Source organism: Colias eurytheme, chromosome 28 (genome assembly GCF_061535395.1).
Source record: "Colias eurytheme isolate Ceu_HAF_F1 chromosome 28, ilColEury1 Martin Lab GWU primary, whole genome shotgun sequence".
In the NCBI taxonomy this organism is placed as follows: Eukaryota; Metazoa; Arthropoda; class Insecta; order Lepidoptera; family Pieridae; genus Colias; species Colias eurytheme.
In genome coordinates, this window is record NC_143007.1 from 4235886 (window position 1) to 4248347 (window position 12462).

The 12462-nt window shown below is 31.3% G+C and overlaps 1 protein-coding gene across 1 annotated transcript; it reads left to right on the top strand.

Annotated features, from left to right (window-relative positions):
• The first annotated feature begins 6355 nt into the window (after positions 1–6355).
• On the top strand, positions 6356–8998 carry LOC149896578 (uncharacterized). Its single transcript, XM_090117474.1, has 2 exons — positions 6356–6400; positions 6980–8998. The coding sequence occupies exons 1-2, from the start codon at positions 6356–6358 to the stop codon at positions 8996–8998; spliced, it is 2064 nt and encodes a 687-aa protein (XP_089973600.1).
• Positions 8999–12462: the final 3464 nt, after the last annotated feature.

Consider the following 12462-nt stretch of genomic DNA (forward strand, 5'->3'; position numbering starts at 1 on the left):
TCCAAATATATTCAGCCATTTTGGTACAAGTAGATAATTAATTAAAAACATACAACCTTCTAATATGTTTTTAAGTTTACAATAAAATAGTAAGCAAAATTATTCATACGTATAAATATTAAATTTTAACTTGAAAAATTATTTGAAATTTACAGACCAAACTCTATGGTCTCTTTTTATCACAAAGAACAATACATTATATTGGTCACGCTTAATATCATATCACATCTTCGATACTGTCAAGGCCAAAACCACTGTCAATATATTCCTACAAATATTTTCGGAAATCCGTAACAATAACTATTGTTTAATAAAAAAACTCTGATAAAATAGTTTTCTACATCTATTCTTCGCAATTATTGCCAAATCGGAAGTAATAATAACATAAAAAAACTAATCTATTGCATATATTTATGCAAGAATAATTTTAAAACAACGATAACATTCATTTATATAATAGTAACACTATTTTTATAGGCAAGTTGATATATTATTTAGATAAGTATAGTCTGTATTACGTTTGAATGTTTTAAGTTTCGTGGTGTTGATTTTTGGTTAGTATTTTTTACTACTTTTACTTTTACTGAACTAAAATTAAATCAATATTTTAAGGCAAGATAGTTTTTCGTTTTATCGTAGTGAAATAGACCAGAATTTACAACATTGTTTAAAATTATCATAGTCTTTTTTTAGTATCTTAACACTGCATTTATTATAATCTATATGTGACGTTAAATTCTCAAATTTCGATTAAAACTTAAGTTTTTTGGCTTCATCGTAGCGACATTTGCGACCGCTAGCCGAAACACGAATTCTTTAAAGCAATTTTGTTGTTATCTGTTTTGATTGTCCACTGTTTTACATTAGGATGCTAGTAATCTTTAAAAAACTGCATTATGTCTGTCTTAATTAGCAGATATTTGTCAGGATTCAGTGACTCTATATATTTTGTTTAAACAGCAAAATTTATCGAGCATTTTCCAGTACATTTGATTTTTTCTTTTAATTTAAAATATTTATCTAAAGTAACGGCAGTGTGTTATTAAGTCAGTAATTCTAGTATACAATAGTTATAGATAACTTTAATCATTGAAGATAAGGAATAGATCGTTGTCTCTAACGAGAGAAATTTACCAATTCTCTTTTAGTTCGATACATAAATATTTGATAGTAGGTATTTGACATTTCTAAAGTAAAGGCCTTCGGACTAAAAACAGATTATTAAAATTGGCTAAGGAACTGCAACTTATATCTAACGTTACGTAATCAAATCATTATCTCTTTATTTACGTATTTTATTTTACAAAAGCAACATTAAAATTATGAAAACAATTTCGTTAATAGTCCATAACGTAATTACTAAAATTTATATGTTTAACAAAAATTATTTCATACTGTTTAATACTAGATAATCTATTTGTAAGAACCATTTTACCTTGTAGAGAATATATCAAGCAATAATATTCTTTATTTCTTTCAGATTAAGAACGCAAGTGCGATGATACCAGCCTACTCAGTCTCGGCTTTACGCCTTGCCTTCGACGAAATATCAACTGTATTACCAATTGCAAATCAACTAGCTTGCCTGTTAATTCCCTTCCTAATCAACCTTATTAATAACCTGAATAACCTTTCAAATATTGTACAGAATCTTACTCCTGCGTTACTACCGTATTTTGGATGTACATTACCACTTTTATACGCGACTTTAACAGATTTGACGTCCGTTCTTTTTCTGTATATAAGTGTATTGATATCGTTGTTCAGATCTAATGTTTTGGCTGCTCCAGGATTATTGTTAGGTTTAGTATCTCAAGTACTAAATTTGGTACTTAGTTTGTTAACTGGCTTGTCTGATGGTAGCGGTTTACTTTCTGGGTTGTTGAAATTGATCACAAATGTTCTCGTTGAATTGGAGAAGTTGTTAATTTAAGTGGTTATTAAAGTGTTTTGTTTGTTATCTGTTTGTTTTATTGTATTTGTGTTGTAGTATTTTATTGTACCTATAGTCCAAATATAGTTTTACTATTACTTACTTACTACTGTGTTGGTTTATGCAAGGTTTAATAACCCTATCTATTGCATTTGTGATTTGAGACATTCTCGTCTGTAATGAAAAAAATATTGTGTTTCTGAAAGTTTTTATCGGTATGCTTTTTTATGTATTATACAGGGTGTCCCACTATTGGTATACTAAGCGCGAAGGGACTTGTAGTTTTGCATACACTGATCACGTAAAAAATAATTAAACAACAAAATTACGTCAAAAAATTTTTGCTAATTTTTTCCTGAAAATCCATGTTTTCTTCTCTAGCTTCGCGCAAACGTCATATACCGCTTCTCTAATGTGAGCATTTTGATATGAAAACATAATCCTAAACGATAGCTCACGTGCGGGTGGCTAAAATGGGCGGGTTGCTTGTTATGGGTATACACATAGAGTTTTAAGAATTCATCTATAGTTTAAAAAAAATGCGTCTGGAATTTTTAAGTATTTTTTACGTACTCAGCGTATGCAAAACTAAAACCCTCCTTTGAGCTTAGTATACCAACAGTGAGACACCCTATATACCTCATAGAAGCCTCATAGAAAGTTATTTATCTTCTTTGAAACAACAAAGCAACTTGAAACAAACCAAATATCTAAATTATTACAAAATAGAGCCTTAAAGACGTCGTTTTTTTTTTTAATTATTAAAATCAATTTTATAGTTATTCAGTAAAATTAATTTTTTTTATATAGATAATAATATACTCTATTGTTAGACGTAACTTTTGATTTAATATTTTTGTGGATAAATAGTTGTCAATATAGTTGTCACTGTTTCCTGTCCGAACATGCTTAGCTGTCGAATACTATAAATTGCCACTTTCCTTTGTCTCGTGGCGCATTCGTACGAATAGTGCCTAGGGGCTTGGACGTTGTTTATACGACGTTCGACCCAACTACCCTCACTTTACTAATAGTCGTTGACTAGCTGCGTTTTGTTATCAACTACCTACATCAATTAGGTAGCTGTGTAGAATCGCAGTACATTCTTATTACATTCAAACTAATATTTAACCTTGCCTCGCTCGTTATTTCTTATATCAGAAGTGGGATAGAATTCAAGCCCATACTTTTTAAATGTGTTTTAGTTTACGTAGTTTTGTAACGGCATACTGGCGTTTGTGTTTTTTCGTGCGTTGTGTAAAGTAAAAGTTTGTTACGTGGATTATTGTAACGGGAATGTAGTTCATCGAAGGAATTGTGTGTAGTGATCCAAATCGCTAGTTGAACTCTGGCGTTGAGGTATTATCTAGTCGCTGGCGTATCGTAGTGATGTATTTCACTAGTCGAACGAGCGTAGATATACCAAGATACGCGAACGGAGTGCCTATGTCATGTGGACGTGGTTATTGTTCTGTCAGGTCAGTCTGGCCGAGGCAGGATGGTTGTGTAATCCCGAGATGAACTACCGTAGTGTTGTAATACGAGAATAGGCGTACGAGGACGTACGATTGTCAGTATGGCCGTGTTAGACGTAACTTTTGATTTAATATTTTTGTGGATAAATAGTTGTCAATATAGTTGTCACTGTTTCCTGTCCGAACATGCTTAGCTGTCGAATACTATAAATTGCCACTTTCCTTTGTCTCGTGGCGCATTCGTACGAATAGTGCCTAGGGGCTTGGACGTTGTTTATACGACGTTCGACCCAACTACCCTCACTTTACTAATAGTCGTTGACTAGCTGCGTTTTGTTATCAACTACCTACATCAATTAGGTAGCTGTGTAGAATCGCAGTACATTCTTATTACATTCAAACTAATATTTAACCTTGCCTCGCTCGTTATTTCTTATACTATCGTAATAAGGAAAGAGTATATAAAATACCTCCGACGAACTTAATACAGAGTATGTTATATGTTTATCATTGATTGATTTTCATGCGTAGATAGGTTATGAAATAATAAAAAATAAGATATTTTTCATTATTAAATCAACAACTAGTACTACTAGATAATAATAATAGTTTCAGTCTCTATTTATAAGGTTGTATATAAATGAAGTTAATAATAATAATAAAAAAAAGAAACACTAAACATACATCACATAATTATTATCAGAAATATCTCCCATTTATTTTCATTTTACAATGAAGTTGCGCTCCTGTTGATCGAATCATAATTATAAAGCTTAAATGATAATATTATGTTCGATGAATGTATACAACAAAAATATTTTTCAGTTCGAGCCTACAGTATCTAACAGCCTATTCAGAATTGCACAATTATACAGTCATAAATAATCTATATATATAAAAGAAAGTCGTGTTAGTTACTCCACTTATAACTCAAGAACGGCTGAACCGATTTAGCTGAAAATTGGCAGGGAGGTAGTTTAGAGCCAGGAGAAGGACATAGAATATTAAATATGTACCACGGGCGAAGCCGGGGCGGACCACTAGTCTATATAATATATAAAAGAAAGTCGTGTTAGTTACTCCACTTATAACTCAAGAACGGCTGAACCGATTTAGCTGAAAATTGGTAGGGAGGTAGTTTAGAGCCAGGAGAAGGACATAGGATACTAAATATATACCACGGGCAAAGCCGGGGCGGACCACTAGTAGAAAATAAATAGTATTCTATTTGTAGAGTTGAGTTTAATCAAATCATTGAACTGAAAATCAATCTGAAAATGAACATAGATAGGTACCTACTTTTCACTAGATTAATATATCGAATCTGTATCACGGAATATGATTAAATCTGTATGATCACTACAATTAGTATAAAGCAAAGTAGCTTCCCGCGTCTGTATGTATGTATGTTCAGATCTTTAAAACTACACAACGGATTTTACAGTGTTTTTAATAGAGTCATTCTCGAGGTTGGTTTTAGTTTTTAAGTTATTCAGTTATAAGTAGATAAAGCTCTCCACCATCAAAGGAAAGCTAGTTTAAATATACGAAATAAAAATAAACATAAATTTCTATAATCACGTATATGTTTGAATCAAATAGTACAAGCCCGCAGCTTCGCTCGCGTAGTCAAAGGATTGAAAATTAGTAGGTAATTTAGGAATGAAATGTTTCTAATAAATCTATTAGCTGTGCTCCGCGGTTTTACTAGTGCTTAGCTCCTGTTGGTCTTAGCGAGATGATATAATATAGCGTATAACCTTCCTCGATAAATGGTCGATCTAACACCAAAATAATTTTTCAAATGGAACCAGTAGGTCCCGAGATTAGCGCGTTCAAACAAACAAACTCTTCAGCTTTATAATAATCCATACTAATATTATAAATGCGAAAGTAACTCTGTCTGTCTTTCTGTTACTCATTCACGCCTAATATACTGAACCAATTTTCACATAGGATAGGTTTTATCCCGGAAATCTCACGGGAACTGGAACTATGCGGGTTTTTCTTTGACTGCGCGGGCGATGCCGCGGGTGGAAAGCTAGTATAATATAAAGTATAGATTAACGAAGTTGAAATACGAATAAGTAATTATTATGCTGAATATTTTCGTTTAACCTTAACCCAGTGACCAATTTTGATTTTGCTAACTTGTATATTTATTTACTCGTAATCAAAACTTGATGTGTTTTGTAAAATATGAAAACGTTAATACGTATTACCTTTTCATGTTTTGTTTTTTTTTCTATTTCATCGTCATCAGCCATTTTTAGATCCCACTGAAGAGAGGGATTCCTATGACCAAAAGAACTATATGCCAAATATCACTATCACTACATAGTATAAAACAAAGTCGCTTTCACTGTCCCTATTTCCCTATGTCCCTTTGTATGCTTAAATCTTTAAAACTAAGCAACGGATTTTGATGCGGTTTTTTTAATAGATAGAGTGATTCAAGAGGAAGGTTTTAGTATATAATTTATTAGGTTTTAGACAAAGCGGGCGAAGCCGCGGGTGGCAAGCTAGTTGATAATATTACCTGTTTGTTTTTCGTCTAGGGATAGGTAGTGGTACTGATTAAACAATTGCGGTCCATTAAATGAACAGTAAATAGATATACATATTTATAAACGGTATAATATCTCGCCTTTTAATAATAGAAAAAATTAAAAAACAATTAAATAATTAATCTGTTTCTACGCATTTCGAACGATCGTACATTAGCTAAGAGTCTAGATTTAAATAACAATTATAACTGATTACGTAACACATCTTCCTCATTATGTAACAATACAATAATATTAATTCGTGGCTTATCACAACCACATAAGATTTATCTAAAATATATCTTGTTATATAGAACCAATATAACATACACCACGTACTTTTAATAGCGATTTTGTATGTAAATGTTTTTAAATAAAAAAGTTATAGACAATGTAGAATTATGTATAAAATATTGTGGTACTGTTTATGTACTTGTGCAGTATTGGTAAGTTTTATTTATATACTATATAGTTATGTCATGTATAAGTAACTAGCTGCGTCCCGCGGTTTTACCCGCATTGATCCGCTTCTATTGGTGTCAGCGTGATATAATAGCCTATAGCCTTCCTCTATAAATGGACTATATTCTAACCGTGTAAGATTTTTTTAAAATCGTACATCTAGTTCCTGAGATTAGCGCGTTCAAGCAAGCAAAAAAACTCTTCAGCTTTATTATAATATACCTATGTATATTATAGAGTAGCTTACCGCCCGCGGCTTCGCCCGCTTTATCTAAAACCTAATAAATTATATACTAAAACCTTCCTCTTGAATCACTCTATCTATTACAAAAAACCGCATCAAAATCCGTTGCGTAGTTTTAAAGATTTAAGCATAGCATAGGGACATAGGGACAGAAAAAGCGATTTTGTTTTATACTATGTAGTGATAAATGAAGAATACTTATACTAATATATTACTCTAGCAGCTGGAAGTAAAGACATACATCCATTTGAAAATAATATAACGGGGAAATAAAATCGTTGAAATTTCAGCTTTTAATATTAACTATTGCTATTTTCAGGTAAAATCACAAAATCAATATCAACTAGTTTCAACTTGTCCGTACAGTGCTCAAAGTTATGGAAACATTTATGGAAGCCAGCCATACGTCACGCAACCTTCACCCTACAACCAACAGTATACAGTTCAAAATCCTGTAGCAAACTATCAACCTACACCCATCGCAAATCAATTGCAAGAAATTTATTTCAATAGATTGCTCTCAAATCCTGCCATACAAGCATTTATAGATCCCAGTACTAAGATTTACAATCAAAATGGTATAGAAATATCCGACCAAATTCGTCCAAAAGGAACACCAAACGTAGTTAACAATTACTTCATCGTACCTACTGATTATGTTAAAAATAATGAATCATTTCAAAAAGATGTGCGACGCAATAAAAATAAAATTTCAAGTGTCGGTAGTGTTACCAAAGTGCCAGCAAATATTTATGAACCTATACAGAGAAATCCAAATAATAAAAACCAAGATACAATTTCACCGAATACTAAACAAAAAAGCACAAAGCCTAAAGAAGTGAAAGTACGCGTAAGTAATAACAGAAGTAACAAAAATAAAAAGGGAACTGAAAATCTAGAATACAAGGAATCAACACCACAACAATCCGAGAAAACACGAAAGAATTGGAATGATAAAGATATGATTCTTAATGATGATGATGTGGTACATTTACAAAGAAATAACATTAAAAGACAAGATGATCCCATAAGAACACAAGTTGAAGGGAATGAAAATATATCTAAAAAATATATTAGAAACCAAGATAGAGAAGAAAGCGTTTGTAAAGTAAATAAAAATGAACAAAACGTAAAACAAGAAATACAAGTTAATGCTGAGGTTCAGTTGCAAAGATCACCTTTAAAGAAGGATAAAGTAGAGGAAATAAAACGTAATAATAATTTACCTCAAAATGCATTTGATATTAGCAAAGATGGCGTTGAATTAGATAACCGAAATATTCGCAAATCCACCCACAACGTTCATAATAGTCAGCCAAAGAAAAAGTATTCAAAAACACAAGATAATTTCATGAAACAATGGATGTCTTACATAAACTCATTTGCACCAAATCAACATTTTGACTCCTTCGATTTTTCAACTGCAAATTTACCATACAATTTTGAGCAAATGTTCCAAATGCCACAGTTTTCACAATCTAGTGTTGATACTAATAGTCAAACGCACACTACCAAGAAGCGTAAGAAAAAGTCAAAAAGAAAGAATAAGAAATCTGAAGACACCAAAAATTGCAACGACAAAACTAAAATAACCACTGTTGAATTAGTTCCGAAATTTATTCAATTTGAATCAGATGGCCCTGCAACAGAACATATTAGAGGTGAAATAAAAGCAAAACCTAACATAGAAACATTTACACATTCTCTAGAAGCTACACATTATTTACCTGATGTAAGTACAGAAGAAACGTTACCAATAATGTATGACATTATAGACTACTATCCCGACTTCACTAAAGACAAAATCTACGCAAGCGACGAAGAAGACTTATATTTATTCCACAACAGGCATTTCTATAACATGGACGATGAGAAAGAACTTAATAGAGAAAGAAGAAGGTACGAAAAAACACACGATGATAATACCATAAAACATCCAGACAATAGAGTAAGAGTCAACGATATTCATTCATCAGATAAAGACAACAAAAAAGCTCATATAAAACCAGTATTTGAAGATATAAAATTCCAAACTCCACCTGCTTTGCTTGAACCTGGTTTTGAAACAAAAAGAGTAAATATACGTGAAGATAATAATAACATTCACACATATTACAATCATGAAAATAATAAACCTACACAAAAACCTATTGAAAATCAAAGAAAAGACGTAGAAACAGTATATGCTCGTTCGAAAGTGGTTAAATATGGTCAGCAGGGAGAAGTAGAGGCAAAAGTTAAAGTTGTTTCAGAAAATGACTTCAAACATGATGGAGGCCATAGACAACTTGCAAGAGACAGTGATGCTACAGTTGTTTTTGCACGATCGTGGACTTAAAAGTGGTTAGGAGAGGTAACTTGATATTTATAGAATTTTAATTTTTAACCGTGTTAGTTATTAAATACATATTATAATTTATGAAAAATGTATCTTTATTATTAATCCTGTCCTGTCTGTCAGCCTTTTCTTCAAGCCATTACAATTGAAACGATTGAACATACCATAGAACCGATTTGGATGAAATTTAATAAAAAGGTAGGTTATTATTATATGCAGGTTTTCGTTAACTACGCAGGCGAAGGGGCGGTGAATATACTATAAATTTAACATAATACACAACTTATTTCTAAAATCAACAAAGTGGAATATTTTTTACGTCTTATCGTAGTCGAAACGAAACGAAAATATCTCCTTTTGTACCGATAATTTTGGTCTAGTCGACATTTTATATGAAATATATATCTCTTTTTGTTCAAAACATTTATTTCTAAAAATATCGTTCGGAATTATCTCCCTTTGATTGAAACTTGAAATTTGAACGTCGTTTTTGTATTGGAAATATAGCTTTTTGAAGCAAAATGTGTGCACAAGTTGGTGTATTCGAACATAGAGAACAATAAAAAAAATAAAAAAAAATAAAAATGTAAAGTGGATTTATCTCCTTTTGAACAGAAGCTCCTCATTAATACATTCTTGTATTCAAGCCATTATAGATGTAAATTACATTTGACTGAAATGTTGTTTACATTCTTCAAGATTCAATTCGGGTCTTGTAAATAGAAGTAAATTGAATTTTACCCCATCTTCAGTTGCTTTACTCAGGAGTACAATGTATTTTGCTACGCAGTGAATTATAAGCAAACAATGTTTATTTTATATTTAAAATGTATTGGAGTTTACCTTGATAAAACCACGTTTAAAAATCCCAGGAAATCATACTTAAACTTTCTTTTGGTCCTTATGTAATCATAATATTATGTAAAACTATATTTTTACCACAAAAAACATTACACAGAGAATAACTTTAAGCGCGGGTTCTCCTTAATCTGGTTTTGTCGTATTTCACATAGTATAAAATTATTAAAGTGACATGTTAGACTGTGTTTAAATTGTTTTGTGGTAAGACCATTTGTGTTCATAGGCATTGTTAGATATCATTAGTTTAACGAAAATACTTTTCTTTCTATTATAAAAGATATAAATCAAACAAATAAGCAATTTTATTTTAGTAATGTTCAATGGCCTTGGTTCAAAATAATACAATGTTAATAAAAATAATAATTATGTATTTATTTACAACTTCTTCCACTCCACTTCCACTTATACGTCTTAAGTTTTAAATTATTAAATTAAATACATAATATTCTACATCTAAATATTCTCATCTATATAAGTATAACAATCTCATGGGATGTTTGTTGAACTGATGGTAAAACATTTATTGTTATAGTTGAAATAAAATTATCTACTGACTTTTTCTTAGATTTACTCCTTTTATTCGTTTTTGATACTGACTTCGGCATTGATGAAGTATTGTTTTCTAAAATAAAAGGATCTGGTAATAATCGTGGTGATTCTACACATGGTGGAATCACTGAAAATACAGGTACATCTAAAGTAGCTTTAGACAATTCTGGTAATAAAGGTAGGTTCGTATTAGATATTTGCGGTGATGTTGAAGAATTTATGGATGTTCCTATTGAATTATTGTTATCAATGATTTTCTTCTTTAATGAGGTTAGCATATTCGTAAATAAAACAGATGCGATGTTATTCAATGAAGTACTGACTAAAGATGAATATCTGTTACTAGGTGATTCATTGCACATTACTGGATTGTTTGTAAATGATTTTGGAGATAAATTTGGCGTTATAGCATCATTACTTAATGGAGTATTAGATACAATAGATTCAATTAAATTTGAAGGCTTCGGATATTTCAGTTCTTCAGTATTATGTGAGTTTATTGAAGAACATAGATTGCCTTGCGTAGTTCTTACTTCTGAGTCACATAAAAGATTCCGTTCTGGATTGTGGAATTGTGAATCATAAACACTACTCGTCACTCTGGTATATACTTGAGGTTGTTCAGGTATTACTGGTATAACTGAATCTGTACATAGCCCAGGCCTTTGAATTACAGTCGGTTGTATGGGTTTTGGATGTATGGTTATTGGAGAAGCCTTAGGTTGATCGATGATTTGATATTGTGGTACGCTGAAAACTGGACAATGATCGTTTTTGTTTTGAATAGTATTATCATTATTTGCATCGTAGGTAGGGTTTAAATTCCGTGGAGCATTTTGTGTAGTACTTCCTTGTGTGTTAACAGCTTTACTTGGATTGCAGTTGGTATGCAGTCCTTGTGCGATTTTGTTAGATATAAGATAATTGGCGTAATTATTTATTGGTTCCGATATTAAAGCAGGCACTAACGGCACGTCTCGTCTTATACAGTTGTTGTTTAAATTGAACTCTTTTGGTAAATTGGTGAAAATACCTCTTGCTTCTTGTTCAGGGTTTGTTTTGATTTCACAGATATTTTGATTCAAATTATAACTTTGTATATCTTCGTTGATTGTTCTTGTAGATGTAGGTAATATATAGTTTTTCTGACTTGATTCTTGAATACCGTTTAATGGCTCCTTCTTCTTATAGTAATTTGGTATATAATTATCATAATTTTGTAATTTGTTTAAAGGATTAATAACCGAAGGTTCCTTTTCAATTCTTTTAAAGTATTGATTCGGATTTGCATTATTATCTTCATTGTTAATTGCTTTCATATCTTGAAATGAAAATTGTTTGTTACCTCTTTCTGTATATTCTTGTACAGAAGGAGGAACATTATTGTAATTCATTAGCTTCATATAATTTGGCAACCAATCCAAACTGTTTTTTAATTCATTCAATGCAGAATTGGTAGTGAGCGTGTAATTTGTTTTATTATTCAGTTCTGGAAGATAATTAGAAGAACGCCATATATATGAAGTTAGATTGTTGTTCTCTTTGGCATAACATTGATTAACTTGCGCAGAATTTGCACTGGTTATGTCGATGAATTTATTGAATTCTGATAACTTATTTTCATCAATTACTGTTTCGGATTTTTGTTTATTTTCCGTGCATGATTGAATTGGTGATTGCGCTAAAATATAACGTTGTTTTATTTTCTCAATTTGTTTTTGTAAGTCTTCATTGCTCATACTTAATTCCATATTCGGTTGTTGGTTGTTCCTTGAAATATTTAGATGTTCTGAATCTTTTTTACCTGTGGATAGTTTTGGTGCATCGTATATGCTATTGTTTTCGTTATTTAATTTATTTTCATTTGCCATCAGGTTACAATGTTCGTTGTTTAGTATATTATAACGATTAGATACTACGCCTTTAAAAGGATCTTGAAATTGTTGTTCTGAGAGCCGAGGTTCACTATAACAAGGCTTTTTGTCGATAACATGCTTCTCAATATTATCAATTGTTTTATATTTTTGTGAATTAGATTCTGTATTAAATTTAGG